The following is a 26,295-nucleotide window of genomic DNA, read 5'->3' as shown; positions in this document are numbered from 1 at the left end:
GGTCTTCCACATAGTGACACTGAGCTCTACAGTCTCCATCTAGAGAGACTTAATTTTATATTAAAACTTTCCAAGGTACTGTTAGAGTTTAGCACATATCACAATGGAAAAAAATTACTATTACATTTACACTGGGAATTTCTATTTTGAAAATTGTGTTTTGTGGTAGGACCCAAATCCAAAAGCCATGTAAATTACTGTTGACAGAACTGCTTAGAGGATTCTAAGGAGGGGCTGGGAGCGTGGCTCTTGTGGTAGAGCAAGTGCCTACCAAGTGTGAGTCCCTGAACCCAAATCCCAATGCTATCAAAAAAGAAAAGAAAATCTTTTAATTAGAGAAAACATTAGAACGTTTTTCTATGCATTAGGTTTTACCTGGTTATCCTGATCTTCTGAGAAGTCAATGAGTTCATCTTCAAGCATTTTAGCACCTTCAGCAGATTGATCACCATAGTTTAGTCTGATTTTACTTAAGCCATCTGTATCAATAAGAAGCATTATATAATAAAAAAGGCCATGCCTATAACTCATAATTAGTAACATAGCATTACGCTACTAATTAATTGATGATAGAGTAGTTAAGGATACAAAATCTGCTTTAGTATGTAATATCCCAAATATAAACTAACTGATGTTAAATAAAAACCTGGATTGACATGTCAATTACAGAACTGTTTTGGCTACTACAAGCCCTGAGATTCATCAAATTTAAAGGTAAGGAATTAGTTATATGATTAAATATATGGACACATATATATGTAAATGAATATTTTTGCATTAGGTATGTCATATACCTTTAATAATGGGAGCCACATAGTCTGAAAATATAAATGCCCAAACAGCAAGAACAGAAAACTGTAGAAAATTGTACACAAAATAATGTACAATTTTAAAATTAAAATCATGAAATATGGAAACTTGCACAATAAAGGGTAAAAATAAATTAATAAATAGGCTTGCTTTTGGACAAATAATAAAAACACAGTATGACATATGATAAACAGTCATCTTAGGATGGTAGTTATAAGTGAGTTTTTCTCACTGAATATTTTCCAGTCATGTTTGGTTATATTCATAGATTTTTTTTTTTCTTCTGGTGGTACTAGGGTTGGAACTCAGGGCTTTGTGTTTGCTAGTCAGGCACTCTACCACTTGAGCTACACCTCCAACATTTCATATTTTTTTTAATAAAATAAAACTACACAAAAGTAAATAGTTCATAGAAAAAGTTGAAATAGATACTTTTAAAGGCCCATACCAAGAATTTAAATGGTTAAAATTCTTTTGCTGAAAGCTTATCAAGAAAAATTTTTCAAAGAAAAGTAAGATTTACAAGAGAACTGAGCCATGGATTTTAATATCAAATATACCAATACTGTTTAATACAGAGCATAGTATTTCAAAAATTTAAAAAGCATGACTTTTAGGTATTTTAAATAAAATATTTTTTGGCATAGGTTATTAAGTTATAAGGGATTAAAAATATTAATATAAAAAGAATGGGAAGGAAGTAAAATAATATGTACTCTTGAAAAGATATGTATGTAAATCTAAATGTTGTGATCAGAAACACAGTACTTAAAATAACTAGTTGGGCATGGTGGCTCACATCTATAATCCCAGTGACTCAGGCGGTGGAGATTAGGAGGCTCCTGGTTTGAGGCTAGACTAGGCAAAAAGTAAGATACCATCTCAACAAATAAGCTGGGCTTGGTGACAGCAGGCCTGTCACCTCAGCTATAGGGGAGGAGTAGGTAGGAACAAGGTCCAATGTCAGTCTAGGCAAAAAGTGAGACCTAACTGAAAAATATCCTAAAGCAAAAAGGGATAGAGGAATGGTTTAAATGTTTGCTTGGCAAGCACAAGGACCTGATTTCAAACCCCAGTACTTAAAAAAACCAAAGAAAAATAAACCTAACCAAGCACAATGGTAAGTCCTTTTAAAGAAACAACAACCTCTTCCATGTATGTTTCAAAAATCTGTGTTTTTATGTTTAAATCTAAATAAAATGTGTTCAAATCTTCAGGTAATTAAGAACTAGCTAATTACAATCTATTTCTATCAGTTTCCTATCTTCAGAAACTGTTGTTATATGCATACCTACCTTACACCTACTACACTACATGTACATTTTAAGAGAAGAGAAAAAGAATTGAAATAATGCAGCCAATTCCCACCATTCCCTCTCTTACAAGAAACAAATGACTTGGAATAAATTAGGAAGTGCCAGTTACTGTGAGCTTCTCATAGTGAGACCATCTGAAGATGCTGATAGTCTTAAACTTTAGTAAACGTGATTCTCATGTGCACTAGCAAGTCATCAGGGTGCTCACCCAAAAAAGTAGTAATGCATTATTTTTCTTATCATTTGACCTTAAAAATTGAAATAAGATACAATTCCACTTATTTACTAGAGCATGTTATCTGACACTAGTAATCAATACGTCTGACTTGTATCTCACAGTTATGCCAAAACTGTGCAAAATGCATCATTTAAATCCTGTCAACTATATTCCCAGGGCAAACAGAATTACTGAGATATTAAGTAGAACACAAAATTTTTACAAGTTCTCCTCCTAACTTTTAATATGACTTCACTGTATACAGGGAAGACTGCTTAACCATCCTTTTGGATGAGGGAAAGACACATCTGGAGAGCACTCTTATTTAATGAATTTTTGGACCAATGATCTCTTGGAAACATCTGATGAAAACTACAGGACCTCATTAATGAAAAAAGACACAAATTCATTTTAAAGCACCACCTTTCAAACCGTGGGACCTTATCAGCACTGGATTAAAACTAGCATTAACAAGAATAGAAGCTATTAAGTATTACCACAAAAAAATGGTAGCTTAATGTTTTGTGAAACATTTGCTTAAGAACCTTTGTCTTTAAGGAAGATATAATTGATATGATTATACAGATACTAAAAGAAAAAAAAAACAACAGCACAAAGTGTAACAAAAATATGAATAAACAGAACAAACAGATATTATGCAACCTATACAAAACAGACTATTTTTTTTTACTTTGCTCTCCACTAGGATTTTTGAGGCTATTTCCTCAAGTTTAACTGCCTATTTACTCAACCAAAATATTAACTTCTAGGAGAGGATGCTAGGAACCTCTAGCATTTGTGTATATAAAGTCCTAAGCTTTGTTCTATTATTTTAAGTCATACACTTTAATTTCTTATTCAAGTTCACATTAAGTATGTAAGATTATTGATGTTGTTCTACCAGTAAATTTATGTGAATTAAAAATCCACCCATTTCAAGTATATTATCCAATGGTTCTTGGTACAGTCAACCTTCTACCACCTACAGGTTCTGTGTCTGTAGATTCAACCAACTATGGATCAAGAATATTTGGGAAAAAAAACTTGTCTGTACTGAACATGTATGGACTTGAACCCAGGGCCTCGCACTTGCCAGCCAGGTGTCCTACTTCTTGAACCACTCCGCCAGCCCTATTTTATGTTGGATATTTTCAAGATAGTGTCTTGCAAACTATTTGCCTGGGCTGGCTTTGAGTAGCTCCTCCTGAGTAGCTAAGATTATAGGTGTGAGCCACTGGTGGGTGGCTACTACACCATTTTATATAAGGGAATTAAGTATTCATTATTTTTGGTATCCAGGGGCAGTGAGGGCACTGGAATGAATCTTCCATGGATACAGAGAGACAAATGCATATTCACAGGTATGCACAACTATCATCACATCCATTTTTTTTTTAACAATGTTGGAAATCAAACCCAGAGTCTCACACATAGCACTCTACCACTGAGACATATCCCGAGCCCCCACAACCAATTTTAAAGCCTCAAAAAGCCACATATCTATCACTCCCCTCTCTCCACACTACGTCTGCCTCTTGCTCTTTACTTCATCCTCCGACCAAAAAAAAAAAAAGCCCTAGGCAGTTACTTATCCACTTTACATTCTAAGATTTCTTAGGAATGATTAGGTTTTTTTCTTTTTACCCCCTACTCGAGTATTAAAATACTGAACCAGAAAAGTTAAAGGCAAGTACTTGGCTGATTAATTTTTTCCTATCTGTATTTGACTTCCTGCCTAGGAAAATGAGCTTGAAAAGTGTATCTGCTGGGCGTTCGCTGAGCTTTTGCTATACCTGTTAAATTTTCCGTTTTGTTTTTATGGTGGTACTGTGTTTGAACTCAGGGCCTTGTGCTTACTAGGCAGGCACTGTACCACTTGCCATGCCTCTAGCCCTTTTTTTGTTTTACTTGTTTTTCAAATAGGGTCTTGTGGTTTTTGCCCAGGCTTCCCTGGACTGTAATCCTCTTATTTACACTTCCCTTGTAACTGAGATCACATGCACATGTCATCATCCCCAGATTACTGATTTTGAGATGGGGCCTCACAAACATTTTGCCTGGGCTGGTCTCAAACTGCTTTCTTCCTAATCTCCAACTCCTGAGTAGCTGGGATTACAGATGTGAGCTGCTGCACCTGGCCCTCTTCTGTCTTATATTTTTCAAATACCACCACCTCAGCTACTGTCAGCTTTATGCAGATTAGTATGTCAAGAAAACCAAAACATTCTTACAAGAGGCTCAGCTACAGCTTTCTAACTCATGAAGTACCAAAAGTATGTTCAGCATTCACAGTTTTCTATAGCTTTTTTCTAAATCTACATAATTTCTTTTATGCCTATACCAACTTTTCTCATTCAAAGAAAGCATACACATCTGTTCACAGTCTAATAAGTCTGTAAGGCACACAATACAGCATGCTATGGATTTTATGGAATAGACTTTAAAACAATCTTTATAAACTGACTTTGTAATACCTATTTTTTCTTTTTCTTTTGCAGTACTGGGGCTTGAACTCAGGGCCTTCAACTTGAGCCACTCCACTGACCCTATTTTTGTGAAGGGTTTTTTGAGATAGGGTCTCAAAGATCTCTGCCTCCTGGTCGCTAAATTACAGGCATGAGCAACTGGCACCAGGCCCTATGCATATTTTCAAGGCTGGGGATATAGCTCAGTGGTAGAGCATTTGCCAAGCATACGTGAGGCTCTGAGTTCAATTCCCAGCACTGTACAAAGAGACTGTACATATTAGTGGGTTATCATGTAATGTTTTGATAAATGATATGTTGTACAATGCTCAAATCAGGGTAAGGAGTCAACTTGTGAGTTGGAGAAGAAACTATACAATTGACTTGATATCAAACTTAAGAATGTGAATAGAACTTTTGGATTTCTATAATGGACTAGATACATGAAATGGACTCAAGGAAATGAAAACCAACTTATTAAAACTGAAGGGAAATAAAACAGAAGAAAAAGTTGGACCACTGCCCATTTCCTTCTGAAAACAGTAAAGGAGAGTGAGGAGTGAGGAATGAGGAATACAGCTTGAAGGAGAAAGCTTTAGTTTCAGTCTCTGGTCCCTTGAGAGTTCATCAATCTCTACATCTACCTTACAGATGTAAGATTATGCAAGTATTGTTTATTCTAAATATAGAAAAATTCCTATAAAATGTAAATAAATTAAATTCTTATAAACAGAAAATGCAAATAAAGCTTGTACAGGTTAAATATCCCTTATGTGAAATGTTTTGGAATTATGTGCATATACATAATGAGATATCTTGGGGATGGGATCCAATTCAAAACATGCAATTAATTTTATGTTTCAAGTACATTTTCACACAGTCTGAGGATAATTTTATACAACACTTTTAGTGTGCCTGCATTTTGACTATGACATGTCACAGAGTCAGATGTAGAATTTTTCATGTGTGACATAATGTTGGAACTCAAAAAGCTTCAGATTTTTGTCAGTAGCCTTTCTAATGAACAAATTAAGAAAGAATACAGGAAAACAATTCCATTTACAAATGCCTCAAAAAAAAAAAAAAACCTAGGAATAAACTTAGCAAAAAAAAGTGAAAGACCTCTATAATGAAAACTATAGGCTACTGAAGAAAGAAACTGAAGACTACAAAAGATGGAAAGCTCTCCCATGCTCATGGATTGGTAGAATCAATATTGTGAAAATGTGTATATCACCAAAGCAACCTACATGTTCAACGCAATCCCCATAAAAATTCCAATGACATTCATCAGAGACATTGATAAATCAACCCTAAAAGTCATTTGGAAACACAAAAGACCACGAACAGCCAAGGCAAACCTGGCAAAGAGAGCAACACGGAAGGTATCACAATACCTGACTTCAAACTACACTACAGAGCTGTAGCCACAAAAACAGCAAGATACTGGCACAAAAACAGACATGAAGACCAATGGAACATGACAGATAGGAATCCCTGCATCTATGCCCATCTGACTTTTGACTAAGGTGCCCAAAACATAGGATGGAGAAAAGACAGCATCTTCTTTCTGGGAAAGCTGGTTATCTGCATGCAGAAAACTGAAACTGAAACTAGACTCATGTCTTTCACCCTGTACAAACATCAACTCAAAGTGAATTAAGAACCTTAAAATGAAGTTTGAAACTTTGACACAACTATAGGAAGTAGTAAGAAATACACTGGAACATATAGGCATAGGTAACAATTTCCTAAATAGAACTCCAATGGCTCAGCAAATAAGAGAAACAATGAACAAATGGGACTGCACCACACTGAAAAGGTTCTGCACAACAAACGAAATTGTCAACAGATTGAAGAAGCAACCCACAGAATGGGAGAAAATATTTGCCAGCTGTACATATGATAATGGATTAATAACCAGAACATACTGGGAGCTCAAAAAAACCCCTAAACTCCCCTAAAAATCAATGACCTAAAGAAGAAATGAGCAAATGAACTGAACAGAGCTTTTCTTTTTTTCCTTCTTTATTGTTGTGTTGGGTGAGGGTGGTATACTGTGGCATTTACAAGGTTCTTACAATGCATCAAATATATCATATTTGAATTCACCTCTCTACAGCTCTCCTTTATCACCCATTTATTTTTGCATTTACATGAATGTATACACATTATTTGCACCATATTCATCCTCCTACCCCTTTTCCCCACCACCTCCTCCCTCCCACTGGTGCCAATTCCACCACCCCCAGCATGGGCAGGACCTGTTCTGCCCTCTTTGAACACAGCTTTTTCAAAGGAAGAAGTACAAATGGCAAAAACTCACATGAAGAATGTTCAACATCCCTGGCCACAAAGGAAATGCAAATCAAAACCACACTAAGATTCCACCTCGCTCATGTTAGAATGGCTATCATCAAGAACATAAACAAATGTTGGCGAGGATGTGGGGAAAAAGGAACCCTCATACATTGCTGGTGGGAATATAAATTAGTACAACCACTATGGAAAACAGTATGGAGGCTCCTCAATAACTAAAAAATAAACTACCATATGATCCAGAAACACCAATCCTAGGCATATACCCAAAGGAATGTGAATCAAATTACAATTAAAGACACCTTGCACATCTGTGTTTACTGCAGCACTATTCACAATAGCTAAGTTATGGAAACAGCCAAGATGTCCCACAACTGATGAATGAATTAAGAAAATGTGGTATTTATGTACAATGGATTTTTATCCAGCCATAAAGAAGAAAGAAATTTTGTGATCTGCAGGTAAATGGATGGAATAGGAAAGCATCATCTTAAGTGAAGTTAGCCAGATTCAGAAAGCTAAAGGCTGCATGCATACTTTCTCCCATTTGCAGAATACAGGCCCAATACAAATATAAGCAATATTGTACATGCATATAAATCTATACAAAACACATACCCAAAAGGGGGATGGATAGAGGAGACTAAGGGAGGAGGAAAAGAAGGAAATAGTGAATAAAAATGAACACATCACATCTGTGCAGGAACAAAACACAACAAAACACACTGAAAAACTGCTGAACAACACAGGATGGGAGAAAGGGCAAAGAAGTGCAGTGGAGTGAGGGGGTGGTCAGACTGAGTTAAGCACAATGCCCATACAAGTATAATACCAAGGCAAAAATTCCACTGGACAATGAATAAACCCCTAAACAATGAAGGATAAGAATGAAAAATGAGTCATGCTAAGGAGAGAGGTGGAGGAGGGTAAAAGAAGAAAGTAAAGAAAGTGAATATGGTTGATGTACTTTCTATACAAGAATAAAAACAGGAAATTTAAACCTGCTGAAATCACCATAAGAAGTGGACCAAGGTAGAAAGGAGCAAAATGGAGGGGAAGAACCAATTAAGGATATAATACATAAATGCATGGAAATGTCATAAGGAAACTCCCAGTATAGCTATCTTAAACAAAAATATGTATTTTTTTAAAAGATGAAGGACGGGAAGGTAAAACAGGTCTTATCTGGGTAGGTACCACTGGAGGGTGAGGATGTAAGGAAGGGGTGAAGGAAGGTGAACATGGTGGAAATATTACAGGCTTGTGTACGAAAATTTAACAATGAGACCTATTAAAACTATTCTAACAATGGGGAGAGAAGAGGATAAAGGAGAATGATGGAGGGGGTGAATCTAAGATATACTGTAAACAGTTCTATAAATGGCACAATGTACTCCCAGTACAACAATAATATGCTAATAAAAAAATTTCAGGGGGCTGGTGAAGTGGTTCAAGCTGTAAGAGCACCTGCCTAGCAAGCGTGAGGCCCTGAGTTCAAACCCCATGCCACCAAAAAAAAAAAAAAAAGTTTAAGATTTTGGAGCACTTCAAATTTCAGACTGAAGATGCTCAACCTGTTACTACAATTTCAAAACCATACTTGTAGGGATTAGGGTTTGGTTGTATTGTGCTTACACCTTAGTACATAATTACAAATCTCAAGCAATACTCATAAAATGTATGAATGTTATTGTAAGTCAATTCTACCTCAATATGCCTGACAAAAGAAAGCTTTGTAATCCTTTTAAAATTCCTATTCTGAATTCTTTCAAAACATGTAGGTACATACCTGGATGATGCATAGAATTTAAACATTCATCCTGTAGGCCATTCTCACTTTTAGTCCTATCAACAACTTTCTGGCATGCAGATTCTCCTTTATTCGATTCTTCATTTTCACTACCAGTATGATTTTTTTTTTTCACACTACATTTCACACTGCATATGTTTCTCCGATAACAAGAGTCACTTTCTTCCTGTGCAGCACTTGAATCAGTTAGAGCTAGGCAATGCTTTTTGTTTAGCATCTTCTTAATTACAGGCTTGGCAGAAGAGTTTTGAGAACTGTCCATTTCACTGGCAGAAGGAGAAGAAACACAACTGTCCTCTAGAGTTGAACTTTTTTGCATGACTGCATTTTCATGGTAATGAGGATTAGGCTCATACTTTGGTTTTTCTAAACCAGGGAAACAGACAACAGCCAAAAACCAGTGTGCACTGCAAAAAACAAATGAAACTACTAAGTATATAATTAGAAAAGGTTATTATATTTGACAATAAATAGCAATTAAAATGTTTTTTTGAAAATTTTTATTTTCAATTCTCAGTTGTTTATAATCATTCTTACTTGTTCATATGATCACTAACAGAATACAATGTTTATTAAAAAATAACATAATTTCTGTTAGGATTATATAGCTCACATTCACTTATACAAACAATCCTTTGTATATTTACTTGTTTTTTGGAAACAGAAAAATTCTCTCTCTTTTTTTTTTTTTACTTTTATTATGTCTGTTGTTATAAGGTAGGAAGGGCTTAAAACTGAAGGTATGTTTAGAAGTAATCCTATTTCTTAGGTCATATTGAAATACAAATATATCAACATTAAAAAGAAATAAGGTATCTAATCCATTTGTTATGAAATCTGAAGTATTAGTAAAGACTTCTCGCTATCAAGTGGGGGGCTCATGAAGTAGCTGAATTCATTTATCACAGCTACCAATAGTAGTGTAGAACATGAGTAAGAAACTGTACAGCTAATATTCATTAAATTAACTTTTTTGAGGACCTATTATTTACTAGGCACAGGCTATGTGCTAGGACAGGCTATAGGTGTCAAGAGCTTATCAGCTAATTACAGTATCTGTCACATAGTAGGGTATTCAATAAATATTTGCTGAATGAACACAGTATCTCCCCCCCTCCCCTTGCAGTGCTGGGGATTGAATTAAGGGCCTCGTGCATGTTAGGCAAGTGTTCTACCACTAGGTCACCAGTCAGAGTATCTTGACAAGGACATGAGTTATTCCACATTCTCTCACTGAAAAATGTCCTATTACCCCCAAGATAGTACCAAGAAACAGCGTGCTCTTTTCACTCACAACACAGAGGTCATAAAGACCACTTTCACCTTCAGTATGATAAAGGCCAGATGGATGAATGCTTCTTTCCTGTTCGTAATTATTAATTACCAGTATACAGTGGACTTAGGTCAGGTTAGGGTAGCAGAAAGACCACACCAACTTCAGTACTTCATTGACTCTGACTCTAAAATACAGCTAATTGTAAATCACATTTCAGTTTTGGAAATAAGAAAATGTGGAAAAATGTGCTTCAAAAATTAATGAAATATAGTATAACATGGTGATTCTCAACTTACAGCTGGAACCCTAGCCTAACAGTTTTTAACATTTCATAACTATGCCAGTATGCATAAACTGCAAATTTTCTGCTGCCTCATGTAAAAAACAGGAAAAATCCTTTTCTTTTTGCCTGGCTGAAAGGACAAAGCTGAATCACATAAGCAATTTCAACCTCAAAAAACAAAGGGTTTTGCTTTTATGAACCGTTTTAGTAGCATTTAATCTTAGGTCACCAGTGGGAGAAGAGACTATATTAACATGGATTATATCCAAATATCAAGTTTATGCTTCTTGATAATTTCTAACACATACTTTATAAACTCAACTTTAAATAAACTAGCAATGTCAGAAAAATAAAAGAGATGACAAACATATGACAGCGTACCTAGTAAAATTAGTATATATATTTGCAGTCTTACCTTTTCAAGAAACAAAAACAAAAAGATCATGTAATTTGCTGCCTATTTTTTCATCTACAAAAGGTACAGCTCTTGTGCAGAATCCTGTACTCTGTTCATTCTCTACCTCTCATCAAGATGAGTGGAACCACTGGAAGCAGGTTTTATTGGCAGATATAGGGACAAAGAGGAGGACTATGCCGCTATCCCTAAACTGTGAGTACCTCAAATTATATTTCTATTTTAAATTTCTATAATTCATTTCTCGCAAACAGCCTTCATATCTTTCATCTAGGAGGTAGGCCATCCATTACTTTATATGACAAAATTTCAAAACTTTATTTTGGGGAAGATAAAGAAACCAAAAAATCACTTTTAAATTTTCTTATAATACTACGACTTAAAAGATATAGACAGCATTAAAGTTGTGCTTCACAGCTATCTATAACCAACATTGTAACATTATAACCTAAGTTACCCATTTGATTGGGGGAGGGGGATTGGAGATTGAGTCCAAGGCAGTGTACATACTAGACAAGCACTCTACCACTGAGCTATATTCCCCACTTCCTAAAACATCAAACATGACTTTTGTTGAGATGAGTCTCACTATATTGCACAATGTAGCCTCCATCTTCTGAGCTCAGGTAATCCTCCTGCCTCAGCCTCCCAAGTTACTGGCACTACAGATGTGCACTAGTAAAACTGACTTTAGTATAAATAAAGATTCTGGCCACACTACAGAGGAAACATAGTTTTCATAGTTGGGGAAGGGAGGAACATTCAAAAACTAGCCCTGCATAGCTGGGCTTATTAAATGTAAACAATATACAGTATGCCAGTCTCAGGCAAAGTTATTCCAGCCATGATAAAAATGAAACAAAGATTATTTCATAATTTGTGTAAGCAGAGGAAAACACGTGTCATAAAGTACCAAATATCCCCCTCTTTTGCCAAATATGTGAATGCTACTTCTTCATTCAAGCAAACCATCACAACCTTAAACACTGCCAAATCACGAAACCCAAACGCAAGTTCTCGTTCTTAAGATTCTCTTAAAACGTCACTTTAATGAGAAAGCCCTGAGTTGCCTGCCCATGGTGTGTGTTCTCCCTTGACACACGTACAGACCCAAGCTGTTCAACTATGAGAGTATTACTGTGAGGTTAGCTGGACCACAAAAACAAACAACCCAACGACAAAAACCTCTCGCGTAAGTGTATAATCGTTCTGTCCTACACACCAATGCCTCTGTAGTCATCACAGCATAACACAAACTATTTAAGCTGCTTGTAATTGTCAGCATCATTTTCAATACATCCAACCACCTTTTCTGTTTTGGTTAAAAGGAGAAGTGTGTTTTACACTAAGGATTCAAATTCTTCTATGTGACTTTGAATAAAGTAACCCTTTCTAAAAAATATTTTCTAGACCATTTTGAGGTACTGGGATTTGAAGCAAGGGCTTTGCACTTAGGCAGATTTTTTTTATACTTATTAAAAATGGTTTTATTCCATTTGATCACTAAAATTAAATTAGAATAAGATATCTAGTTATCTCTTTGCAAAATTCAATGTCTTACATGACTCACTAAGAAACCACATTGTTTCTTAAAATAGGCATTTTCAAGATACACAATTTTCAGAAAGATGTTTTAAAATGAGTTCTTCATCTCATAAACAGATATTTAAAAGACTACCATCACAGTTACATAAAATTCTTACTTACGCTTCATTAAGAGGTACAAAAATAAAATCTTTCTCAAAAATATCTACATGCCGGGTCCATGTTTTTACTCTCCCATGTCGTTTTTGTTGTATTCTGTAAAAGAGATAAATTATAAGCTTCTGAAATGTCTTCACTGTGCTAGACTTTTCTGTTATTTTCATTACTGCAAACTCATACGAACAACTATACTGAGAGGTTTCTCAGAGCATGACTTATGTTACCTGAGAAGAAAAGAGAAGGAAACAACCCCGATAACAGATGAAGCAAGACTGATTATGAGCACTGGTCAAAATCAATGTCTATCATTAACAATAAGATGCAAGATTAGGAACTGCCTGAATAGCAGAAAATATTACTTACATTATTCACACCACCTATCAATTCAAGATACTTAACCAAACACCAGCAAGTATTAGAGCTAAATTATCACACCACTATATGAAGAGGAAGTATAAATGAAATAATTCTAAACAGAACACATTTGTTAACTTGATTCAGAAGAATCATCCAAAGAGCTTACTAAAAGTACAGATTCATACATTCCTGTCTTGTAATATTATAGATGGAACCACCAGTGTCAACCTGCAATCTGTATGTCATAGGCATATATGAAATTTGAAAAAATAGTTATAGTTAGGAAACACTGCTCTAGATATTAGACCTACAACATTTATGAATTCTAGGTATTCTGGTATGATGAATTGTATTAATTTGCAAACTAGAAATAGAGCTAAATGATACAGCTTCAATATGAGTGAGTGACTGAAGACAAAATATGCCCTAAAACTACTGCAAGGTTATTTTAAGGCAATTGAATATGAATTGTGAAAAATAAAAATGATACCTATGATAAACCCCCTTCCTCAGTACAGAATAAAAAAAAAAAAAGCAAATGAATTACAAAGATTTGTGCTTTCTTTAAAACTCCACTGGCCCTCCATTTCACATCCATGAATTCAACCAAGGATAGAAACTATTTTGGGGAAAAACTGTACTGTACCGAACACAAACAGACCTTTTTATTCCCTAATGAATACAGCACAATGACTAGCTAATGGAATTTACACTGTATTATGAGTAAACGAGAGATAAAAGTATACAAAAGGATGTGCATGTTTTATGCAATGTGCGTACTTATGCAATAGTTTATAAACTAGATTTGAACATTGGCAGATCTGGGTATCTATTTGTGGGGTGGGGAAATCTGAAACCAACATCCCATCAATAGTGAGGGCTAACTATTATGTGGTTCTTTGCTAAATTAAACTTGAGTGACTTACTATGTCTGTTAAATATTTTCAGAGATTAACTTACGATAGATTAGTTGTTTCATGATTTCTCCTCTCTCTCTGATTAAGGCGTTTATAGAAAAAAGAACTGAATATATGAATTCGGTCAGCTTCTTCTTTCTTCAGTTTTTCAAGCACCAAATATCTATTTTAAGCAAAAATAGTCTCAATTTAATAGATATAACAGTTTACTTTATTTATTTACTTTTGCAATGTTGAGGATTAAACCCAGGGCCTTGCACATCGTATGCATGCACTCTACCACTGAGCTACATTTCTAGTTAACAGATAACTTCATACTAAAAACAGTCAAGCAATGTTCAAATATTTACTTGGTCACCATCAAGCTCTATTATTTAGTAACAGACGTTACTGGTAATGTTTACTTCATATTCTAGACAGCGATAATCATTAGATAAGTTTCAGGTAATAAAAAGTGGTCTTATAGAATGAAATTATGACTTGAAAGATGTAGATTTTAAAATAAGACACTCCAAATCAGAAAAGCAAAGTAACTATGTATTTGAACAAAAACTTGAACAGGAATGTTCATAGCAGAATTACTGAAAGTGGTCAAAAAGCTTAAATGACAAATGCTTATCAACTAATGGAAAAATAAAATGTACAATGACATATTATTCAGCAATAAAAAGAAACATACTATGACAGTCAGAGAATTCTGAAAAAAATTATGCTAAGTGAAAGAAGCTGGTCACAAAGGATGCCATATTTATTGCATGACTGCATTTATATAAAATATCCAGAATGTGCAAATTCATACAGACAGAGGAGTCTGGTGGTTGCCTAGGCCTGGGAGTGAATTTGGAGACAAGGGAATGAGGGCTAATGGGTACTGGGTTTCTTTGTAAAATCATGAAAATGCTCTAATATTGACAGTGGTAACGGTTACACAAATTCTAAATATATATGTATAAAAAGTACTGAACTGTAGATTTTAAATGGGTGAATTGCATGTTTTGGGATATCTCAGTAAAGCTGTTATCTTTATGTATTATTTCAACTTAAACAGTTAATAAATCACAAAGACCTAGCCATATGCTGCTTTTTATGAAAACTAAAAAAAATAAAGTTTTATACAATGGCTTTTTAAAATGATTATATATTGATTCTGATTTTTCCATACACCTATATCTATATCAAAACATCCAGCATTGGTCCTTTATATTCCAAAGGGATATTATACTAAATTGAAATGTTTATATTTCTTTCTTTTTTGGGGAGGGTGGGTGGGAGTGGTACTGGGGTTTGAACTTAGGGCCTCATTCTTGCTAGGTAGGCGTTGTTCTACCACTTGAACCACTCCACCAGCCCTTTATGTTCCAAATTTTGTCATAGGAGTATGCAAACTCAAGCTTATGACCATTGTTACTCCATTAAAATGAAGTTATCATGAAAGCCTTACACAAAAACACAAAATGTTTAAGAGGTCTGGCTTCCCCAAGGGCACGAGACCTGTTTGTAACATTTGTAATTCCACAGCTCAAGTTGTAATGAAAGGGATTTAACTTAAAAAATTTTTTTTCTTACATTCAGGCAACTCCATGGGCCACTACAAAAAGTACTATAAGACAATCAGCTCATTGCACAGTCTAAATTAATTGTTGATGTTTACAATAATAAATTCACAGTTGTCCAGGGTCCATGCTACCTTTGATGGCCTAAACTACAAAGGCTACTTTTAAGTACTGATCTGAAGAAATGTGCTAATTCAACGGTTTAAAAAAAAAAAAGAAAAGGAAAAAGAAAAATAATTATATTTAAGAAAACTGAAGCCAGGTGCAGTAACACAAGGCTGTAATACCAGAAATCGCAAGGCTGTGGCAGGAAGATTTGAGTCTGAGGCCAGTCAGGGCTACAGAGTAAGATCTTGTCTCAAAAAAGAAAGAAAACTGAATGTATCACATGAAAACAAATTAATGCCTTTTAAAGAAACTAGTTTGGTCTTTCTGATATGTATCCATAAATTTTTCTGTCATACAGTTTTTTTTTAAGGGACATGAAGTATTACAAGTATTAATCTAAGAACAGTCATGTGTTTTATTTTAAAACAAAAAAGTTGATTACAAAAACTTGTTGAATTTTCTTCCATTTGAGTGCATTAATGTATTAATTGCTTTCACTATATTAATCATTTAAATACTGAATGTGGTCGTAAGGCTGATCATTAGTTATTTCACAAAATGGAGAAATCTAATAATATGCATTCTTTAAAAAACGATTATAAGTTTAATGAGAAACTGTATGAAAGGCGATTTTTTTTCGTACTGGGGAACAAACCCAGACCCTTCCACATGTGAGGCACAATTTCTACCACTGAGCTACAACCCCAGCCTCTGAAAGTAATTTTCATTTAAACAGTTCTTTCTTCTCAGCATTGTATTAACATTCTCCAGATGCAATACATTTCTGCTTCTTGCAATGATGACAAACTTTCTTTAAAAGTCTGTTTTAAGTTGTACAGTTATAAATAGACAAGAATGAGCAGCTTGACACTAAGCAGAATTATTCATTTTAATAGTGAAGTTAAAGAAGTTTCCTCTTTTATTTCACCTCTAAAAATGTCATGAGAAAAGTAGGCCAACTTTTTTTTTTCTTCTTTAATTTTTTTATTCATTTATTCACATGTGCATACACTGTTTGGGCCATTTCTCCCCCCTACCGCCTGCCCTCTCTCTCTCTCCCCCACCCCCCCTTGCTTCTAGGCAGAACCTGTTCTGCCCTTATCTCTAATTTTGTTGAAGAGAAGACATAAGCAATAATAAGAAAGACAAAGCATCTTTACTATTTGAGATAAGGATAGCTTTTCAGAGAGATTCCCAGCATTGCTTCCACGTACAAATGTGGTACAACCCAAGTTGACTCATCTCCCCCTGACCTTTTCACTAGTTTCCAATCCATTTCCCATATTGACCTCTGTCACTTTAAGGTTTCTGTACTAGTTCCCCTGCAGTGGGGACATCAAACACTTTCATGTTTTGGGATTCCTAACTATCCCCATACATACTGTATGTGGTCTCCCCTTAACATGTGACCCAAGTCCAACCACAATGCTGTATTTGCCCTAGATCTAAAGTCTGCATATGAGGGAGAACATATGATTTTTGGTTTTCTGAGCCTGGTTAACCTTGCTCAGAATGATATTCTCCAGTTCCATCCATTTACATGAGAATAATAAGATTTCATTCTTCTTCACAGCTGAGTAAAACTCCATTGTGTATAAATACCACATTTTCTTGATCCATTCGTCAGTAGTGGGGCATCTTGGCTGTTTCCATAACTTGGCTATTGTGAATAGCACTGCAATAAACATGGGTGTGCAGGTGCTCTGGACTAACCTGTGTCACATTCCTTTGGGTATATCCCCAGGAATGGGATTGCTGGATCATATGGCAGATCTATGTTTAGATTTTTAAGAAGCCTCCATATTTTTTTCCAGAGTGGTTGTACTAGTTTACATTCCCACCACCAGTATACGAGGGTTCCTTTTTCCCCACATTCTTTCCAACACCCGTTGTTGGTGTTTTCAATGATGGTTATTCTAACCATCATTGTGGTTTTGATTTGTATTTCATTTATGGCTAGAGATGGTGAGCATTTTTTCATGTTTTTTTGCCATTTGAATTTCTTCTTTTGAGAAAGTTCTATTTAGTTCAGTTGCCCATTTCTTTATTGATTCATTGATTCTGGGAGAGTTTAGTTTTTTAAGTTCCCTGTATATACCGGTTATCATTCCTTTGTCTGATGTACAGCTGGCAAATATTTTCTCCCACTCTGTGGGTGGGCTCTTCAGTTTAGAGACCATTTCTTTTGTTGTGCAGAAGCTTTTTAATTTTATGAAGTCCCATTTGTCCATCCTTTCTCTTAGTTGCTGAGCTGCTGGGGGGTCTATTGAGGAAGTCCTTTGCCTATACGTATTACTTCCAGAGTATTCCCTGCTCTTTCCTATACCAACTTCAGAGTTTCAGGTCTGATATTAAGGTCCTTGATTCATTTTGAGTTGATACTACTAGTACAAGGTGATAAACATGGATCTAGTTTCAGTTTTTTGCAGATGGACAACCACTTTTCCCAGCAACATTTGTTGAAGAGGCTGTCTTTTCTCCACTGTATGTTTTTGGTGCCTTTGTCAAAAATAAGGTGGATTCATATCCGGGTCCTCTATACTGTTCTACTGGTCTTCATGTCTGTTTTTGTGCCAGTACCATGCTGTTTTTATTGTTATTGCTTTGTAATACGGTTTGAAGTCAGGTATTGTGGCTTCATTACTCTTTTTGCTGAGTTGCCTTGGCTATTCACGGTCTCTTTGTGTTTCCAAATGAACTTTAGGGTAGATTTTCCAATCTCTGTGATGAAAGTCATTGGGATTTTGATGGGAATTGCATTAAACATGTAGATTGCTTTTGGTAGTATAGCCATTTTTACTGTGTTGATTCTAATAATCCATGAGCATGGGAGGCCTCTCTTACCTTCTGTAGTCTTCCTCGCTCTCTTTCTTCAGTGGTTTGTAGTTCTCCTTGTAGAGGTCATTCACATCCTTTTTTAAGTTTACTCCTAGGTATTTGATTTTTTTTTGAGGCTATTGTAAATGGAATTGTTTCCATATATTCTTTCTCAGTTGGTTCGTTACTGGTATATAGAAAAGCTAATGAGTTTTGTAAGTTGATTTTGTATCCTGCCACCTTGCTGTAGCTGTTTATGGTGTCTAGGAACTTTTGGGTGGAGTTTTTTGGGTCTTTAAGGTATAGGATCATATCATGTGCAAACAGGGATATTTTGACAGTTTCTTTACCTATTTGTATTCCTTTTATTTCTTCTTCTTGCCTAATTGCTCAGGCTAGGAGTTGAACTCCAGGACTATGTTTAATAGGAGTGGGGATAGTGGGCACCCTTGTCTCGTTCCTGAATTTAGGGGAAATGGTTTCAGTTTTTACCATTAAGTATGATGTTGGAGGTAGGTTTGTCATATATAGCCTTTACAGTGTTGAGGTATTTTCCTTCTAGTCCTAGTTTTCTAAAAGCTTTTATCATGAAGTAGTGTTAGATCTTGTTGAAGGCTTTTTCTGCATCTGTTGAGATGATCAAGTGGTCTTTGTCTTTGCTTCTATTAATGTGCTGTATTACATTTACAGATTTGTATATGTTGAACCACCCCTACATCCCTGGGATGAAGCCAACTTGGTCGTGGTGAATGATCTTCCTGATGTGTTGTTGGATTTGGTTTGCCATTATTTTATTGAGGATTTTTGCGTTGATACTCATTGAGGAGATTGGCCTATAGTTTTCCTTTTTGGAGGTGTTTTTGTCTGGTTTTGGGACGAGTATAATACTGGCATCATAAAATGAGTTAGGCAGTGTTCCTTCCCTTTCTATTTCGTGGAACAGTTTAAGGAGGGTTGGTGTCAGTTCTTCTTTAAAGGTCTGATAGAATTCAGCAGAGAATCCATCAGGTCCTGAACTTTCCTTTTTTGGGAGACTCTATTACTGTTTCAATTTCATTCTGTGTTACAGATCTATTCAGGTGATTAATATCTTCTTGGTTCAATTTTGGGTGTGGATGTAAGTATCTAGAAATCTGTCCAGTTCATCAAGAAATGAACAAATGTTGTTATCTCCCCTTTTGCATTTCTGATTTTACTGATTTGGGTTTCTTCTCTCCTCATTTTAGTCAGGTTTGCCAAGGGTCAGTCAATCTTATTGGTTTTTTCAAAGAACCAGCTTTTTGTTTCATTGATTCTTTGTATGTTTTTTGTTGCTGTTGTTTGTTTCTATTTAATTCTTTTTGGCCCTTATTTTTTATTATTTCTCTACTTCTACATGTTTTGGGACTTGCTTGCTCTTGTTTTTCTGGAAGTTTGAGATGTAGCATTAGGTAATTGATTTCAGATCTTTCTGTCGTTTTAATATATGCACTCATGGCTATAAACTTTCCTCTTAGGACTGCCTTTGCTGTGACCCATAGGTTCTGGTAGGTTGTGTTTTCATTTTTATTAACTTCCAGGAACCCTTTAATTTCCTCTTTTATTTCATCAATAACCCATTGATCACTTAGCAATGTGTTGTTCAGCTTCCAATTGTTTGCATGTTTTTTACTGTTGTTTTTGTTGTTGAGTTCTAGTTTTAAAGCATTGTGATTAGATAGAATGCATGGGATTATTTCTATTTTCTTGTATTTGCTGAGGCTTGCTTTGTGCCCTAAGATATGATCAATTTTGGAGAAGGTTCCCCATGGGCTACTGAAAAGAATGTATATTGTGCAGAAGTTGGATGAAATATTCTGTAGACAACAGCTAGGTCCATTTGATCTATGGTGTCATTTAGTTCTAGAATTTCTTTATTGGTTTTTTGTTTGGATGACCTATCTACTGGTGACAGGGGGGTATTAAAGTCTCCCACTACCAGTGTGTTGGAGTCTATACATGTTTAGGTTCTTCAGAGTATGTTTGATGAAACTGCGTGCACTGACATTCAGTGCATATAGGCTGATAATTGTTACTGCCTTTTGGTGTATTTCCCCTTTTATTAGTATGGAGTGCCCTTCTTTATCTATTTGATCAATGTAAGTTTGAAGTCTACTTTGTCTGAGGTAAGTATGGCTACTCCTGCCTGTTTTCGGGACCACTGGCTTGGCAAATCTTCTAGCCTTTCACCCTAAGCCAGTGCTTGTTTCTGCCAATGAGATAGGTCTCGTGTAAGCAACAGATTTTTGGATCTTCCTTTTTAATCCTGCTTGCCAGTGTCTTTTGATGGGGGAATTAAGTCCGTTAATATTCAGTGTTAGTATTGATAGGTATATGGTGATTCCTGTCATTTAGTTGTTTTTGCTGTTTAAGGGTTTGATTGTGTGCAGCTGAATTGATGTTACTCTCTACTTTCTTGCCTTTTCTTCTGTGGTTTGGTACTGCCTGTCCTTTCATGGTTTTGTTTGCTTTCATTTTCTGTGTGCAGAATTCCTTGAAGCATCTTTTGTAGTGGTGACTTAGTGGTCATATAGTTTTAGTTTCTGCTTATCATGGAAGACTTTTATTGCTCCATCTATTTTGAATGATAGTTTTGCTGGGTAGAATATCCTAGGGTTGAAGTTATTTTAATTCAGTGCTTGGAAGACCTCACTCCATGCTCTTCTTGCATTTAAGGTTTCCATTAAGAAATCTGCCGTGATTTTGATGAGTTTACCATTGTATGTTATTTTTTCTCTCTTACAGCCTTCAATATTCTTTCTCTATTCTCTGTGCTTGTTGTTCTAATGATAACATGTTGTGAGGTAGTTCTATTTTGGTCAAATCTCTTTGGTGTCTTGGAGGCTTCCTGTACCTGAATGGGCATAGTTTTCTCTAGATTTGGGAATTTTCTGTTATTATTTTGTTGAATATATTATGAATTCCTTTTGCTTGTCCCTCTTCTTTTTCAATGTCCATGATTCTCAAGTTTGGTGTTTTGACAGTCGGTGAGTTCTTGCATATTCCTTTCACAGGTCTTGAATTGTTTGACTAATAGTTCAGTTTTTCCTTTAATTTCCATTTCATCTTAGAGTTCTGAGATTCTGTCTTCTGCTTGTTCTAATCTGCTGGAGTGACCTTCCATTGTTTTGTATTTGTTTCATTCTTTTTTTCTGAGGTTTTCCATATCATGGGTCACTTCCTCTTTAACACTGTCAATTTTCATCCTTAATTCATATACCTCTCTATTTATGGTGTTCTCTGTTTCACCTTAGTATTTATTTAGGGCTCCTATGAGTTCATTTTTTTTTTTTGTCTTCTCGTATTATTTTTGTTATCTTGATATTTCTTGAGTGCCTCCTGTATATGTTGGTTGACCATGTCTAGTAACATCTCCATGAAATTCTCAGTGATTACTTGCAGGAGTTCCTCTTTCAGGGTGTTCTTGTGCGCTTCATTGGGTTCTTGGTATAGTTTATCTTTGTTTTGTTGGAGTCTGGAACTGGGTATCAATTTTCTTCATTTCCCTCTGAATCCTGTGTTAATTTATTTTTGGGGGGAGAATGGTTTCCATCCATTTTTCATCTTCCCATCCCTCCACTTGGTGCTGTTTCTTTCCTGGTCTGTGTGTAATTTAGTATTAGCTAACTTACAGTGTAAAACTAGCCAAACAAAGAAAGCAGAAAAAAAAAAAAGAGAGAGAACCAAAGAAATCAAAAGGGAGAGGTGGTGGGCAAACAAACAGGGAACAAAACAAACAAACATATAAAAAAAAAAATCCAGGTTCAGGAACAACAGAATTTCAGTCTTAGTAGTTATGATGTTACTCTTTCAGCATCCATTCCTGGTGTTGGTATTTAAGCAGAAACTCTGTCTTAGTCTCACCAGGTGGTTGGGGGACTCACCGTTTTTTTTTTTTTCCTGTCTTTTAGCAGCAGCTGCTCAGTCAAGCTCTTCCCTCAGAGAGGTGTGGCTTGTCTTCAGATTTCGGAGATCAGGTCTGTGGTCCGCTAGCTGTCTGCTTTGGAGTTGGGTTTTCGCTGTGTTGGTTTATTGGGGGCTTGTTTCTTTGCCTCGTGCCCTTTCTCTGGGGCAAGGTCAGAGATCCCTCAGCTAGCTCTCTGCTGTCAGCGTGTTATGCTGGTTTCAATTTTGCAATGCTGTTTGACTTTGGATGTTGTTCATTGGCTCTGGAGCTATCTGCCCTATTTCAGGCAATGGCTTATCATCTGCCCACTGTTGGCCCTTCTGTCTTTCCAGTCTTTGTTTACTGAAACTTTGCGTGGAGATCATCTCCTTGCCCTCCCTCCTTCTCTAGTACACTCAGAGCACCCCGCCCCCTCTGCTGCGTGTTCCTTTTCAGTTTCTTGTTTATTATTCACTTTTTTTTGTGGGGTGGGGGTCAGTATGTCCAGGGGGCTATGCTGGTTTATCCCAGGGGTAGTTGTGGGAATACCATATGCTGCTTATTTGCTCACCTGTTGGGCTTGTGTCTCCCAGCTGGCATCTGGCAGTGTGCAAGCCCTCCTGTTTTTTCAGTGTAATGTGGCATGGAGAAGCTTTGTATGGGCTGCGCATTCAGGGTGTCACAGTTTTGATTCTTCTTCGTGTTTTTTTTCTGCCAAGTGTGGCTCTAGCATATCAGCAAAATTTTTGATTTATGGAGCTCACGTTGTCTGCTTTTGCCCTCTAGCTGCCATCTTGGATCCTCTCAACAAATTTCTTGAAAAATCATGTATTATTACAATTCCTTTTACACTATATTATTTGTATTAGAGAAGGCACACTGTGGTTACTCATTCTATCTACTTATCTATCTATCTATCTATCAATCTATCAATCTATTTAGGTGGGACTGGAGTTTGAACTCAGAGCTTCAGACTTGCAAAAAAAGGCATTCATGAACAGTTGCTCTACTGCTTAAGCAACCCCTCCAGTCCATTTTGCTCTGGTTATTTTGGAGATGGGGGTCTTGCAAACTAGTTCTATGAATTTGACTACTTTTGATGCCTAACATAACTGGAATCATTATAGTATTTGTCTTTTTGTGACTGACTTACTTCACTTAGCACAATGCCCTCAAGGTTGGTCCATGTTACTATAGTATGTGACAGAATTTACTCTCCCTTTTAAAGATGAATAGTATTCCACAAATATATCATGGTATATACATATATTTTATTTATCCATCAATGGCCACCAGAGTAGTTTTTACATTTTAGGTATTATGAATAGTGCTTCTAAGAACATAGGTGCATAAGTTTCTTCAAGACCCTACTTTTAACTCAATATTTATGCAGAATAAGACTGCTGGATCATGTGGTAGTTCTATTTTACATTTTTTGAGGAATCCAGCTTCTTCAGGAAGACACCAAATGCTTGGATGATACTAGTGCAGCAGAAGGGCCTGGAGGCCAAGTGGATCCCTGTCACCAAGCTAGGCTGCTTGGTCAAGGACACCAAGATCAAGTCCTTGGAGGAGACTTATCTTTTCTTCTTTTCCTTCAAGAATCTGAGATTATGGAGCTTTTCTTGGGAGCATTCCTCAAAGGTGAGGTTTTGAAGAACAGGCCTGTGTAGAAGCAGACTCGCATGGCCAGCATACCAAGTTCAAGGCATTTGTTGCCACTAGAAACTATAATAGTCTGGGTGTTAAGTGCTCCAAAGGTAGCCACTGCCATTCTTGGACAAGTACTTCACTGTCCTTGTGGGAAGAGCTTACTTGGGGAAAACTGGCTAGACCAATACATTCCCATGCTAGGTGGACAGGCTGCTGGGGTTCCATCATGGTGTACCTCATCTCTGACCCCAGAGGCACAGGCATGGTTCTCAGCTTCTGGGCCCAAGATACTGCTGCTGGAGAGAAATGGTGTTTGCCAAGTCTCCCTAACAGGAATTTACTGAGCATTTTATGAAAATATACACCAAGACACTCTGTGCAGGGCACCTAGGCTCCAGCTATGGCTGCAAACTAAGGTTTTTAGACAAGAAAAAAAGTGAATCTAACCTGTTGAAAAAAAATTTTTTTTTGAAAAACCATACTGTCTTTCACAGTGGCTATACCATTTTACAATACCACCAAGAGTACACAAGGGTTCCAATTTCTTTATATCCTTGCAATACATTTTTTTTTCTTTTGTATGTAGCCATTCTATTGGGTATCAGATGGCTTTGATTTGCATTTCTGAAGAACAGCGATGTTGAGCATCTTTTTATCTCTTTTTTAGCCATTAGTATGAAGCAACTTTTTAATTTATTCATTTAATTTTGTGATGTGGATCAAACCCAGGGCTTCACACGTCTTTTGATTTAGCAAGCAAGAACTTTCTTCAATTTTGTCCTTGAATTTGTGTTTGTTCTCAAAGAGGTCTCAGGAATTAGGCATTTAAAAACTAAAGTTTTCAGTGGGCATAAAATATGCTCATTGAAACATACTCTATTTTTGTCTCACTGAAACATTCTATTACCATGAAATCTTCAAAAGGAAAAATAATGCCCTTGAAAAGAATTAGAATTTATTACTTTCTGATGTTGAAAAGATTGTGTTGATTGATGATGTTGAGTTTTTCTACAACCTCATTGATTTTCTTTCCAGTTGTCCTATTAACTGTTGAGAGAGGAGTACTGAAGTCTCTAATTGTCTCTATGTATTTGTCTTTTTCTCCATTCAGGTCCATCAGCTCTGTTGCATGGTGTACATACACACTCAGGATTACTATGTTTCTTGGTAGATCATTCTTTTACCTTTACATAATGTCCCTCTGTATCCCTGGTAATTTTCTTTGGTCACAAGTCTATTTATCAGATGTTAATAACATTACTCTTGTATTTTTCTTATTACTGTTTGTATGCTCTTATCTTGTTCCATTTGTTTTCTTCCAACCTACATACATCACTAAGATGAGTTTTTTGTAGAAAGGACATTATTGAAGACTGCTCACTGATTCCTTCCTTTGTCCTCTCCATTTTGCTATTGCGTCCACCCACTAAAGTCTCTCTTTTACTTTTGTAGTATTAGCTCTAAAATCTCCATTTATGTGTTCTTTATATTTTTTCATGCTTTCATTTGTGTCACACAAAGTTGTGGTTCTCATTAAAGCATTTTTGATTAATGCTTTAAAATGTGATTCTTCTGACATTTGTCTACTTGGTGTTGATGTCTCCTGATTTTCTTTACTCACTCAATGTAAGATCTTCCTGAATTTTGTTGAGACAAGTGATTTTTCAAATGAGATGTGGAATCTTGAGTATTAAGGATTCTGGATCTAATTTAATTCTTGTATTCTAGCAAGCTTCCTCTGGCACCATGTTGAAGCTGATGAAATTGGGAGTTACCTCCTCATGCCAGGCATCAGTGGAAGTGCAGGTTCTATATTAGGCCCCTGTTGATACCAGAGTTGTAGAAGTGCCTTATTACTATTGAATATGCTTCTCAATAGACTTCCACTGATACCATCTCCATGGAAAAGAGGGGTAATTTGCTAACTCTAGGGACTGGGCTCAAGTCAAGGGTCTATGATTAATCATAATTACCTTTAGGTCACTGTGACTTCAAAATTATTCTTAGTGCTCATCTGCCCTTAATCTTGCCTATATTGTTACACTGAATAGATTCTCCTTATTTATGTATTTATTTAGTTTATTGACAGTACTGAGGTTTGAACTCAGAGCCTCAAACTTCCTACCCAACTGCTCTACCAGTTAAGTCACACCCCTATCCTTTTTTCCTTTATATTTTCAGATAAGGTATCATGCTTTTGTGCAGGCTGACCTCAGGACTCTGATCCTCCTACCTTCACCTCAAGAGTAGCTGGGATTACAGATGTATGTCACCATGCCTATCTTGCTTTTGAGATAGGATTTTACTTTTGCCCAAGCAGTCCTCAAATTGCAATTGTCCTATCTTCTCCTCCCAAGTAGCTGAAATTACA

At 36.1% G+C, this 26,295-nt stretch overlaps 1 protein-coding gene across 4 annotated transcripts in view; it reads right to left on the bottom strand.

Moving 5' to 3' along the window:
* The window catches only part of Senp6 (SUMO specific peptidase 6), a 98,256-nt gene that overhangs the window by 5,726 nt on the left and 66,235 nt on the right, over positions 1 to 26,295 (bottom strand). For all 4 annotated transcript variants that reach the window (XM_074079467.1, XM_020163767.2, XM_074079479.1 and 1 more), the window contains 4 exons: positions 13,933 to 14,052; positions 12,619 to 12,711; positions 8,917 to 9,344; positions 376 to 479 (listed from right to left, as the gene is read on the bottom strand). In XM_074079467.1, coding sequence (XP_073935568.1) covers positions 376 to 479; positions 8,917 to 9,344; positions 12,619 to 12,711; positions 13,933 to 14,052 — 745 coding nt within the window. The remainder of the gene's footprint in view (positions 1 to 375; positions 480 to 8,916; positions 9,345 to 12,618; positions 12,712 to 13,932; positions 14,053 to 26,295) is intronic.

Source organism: Castor canadensis, chromosome 1, assembly GCF_047511655.1.
Source record: "Castor canadensis chromosome 1, mCasCan1.hap1v2, whole genome shotgun sequence".
NCBI lineage: Eukaryota > Metazoa > Chordata > Mammalia > Rodentia > Castoridae > Castor > Castor canadensis.
This window is presented reverse-complemented; position numbering and strand designations above follow the sequence as displayed.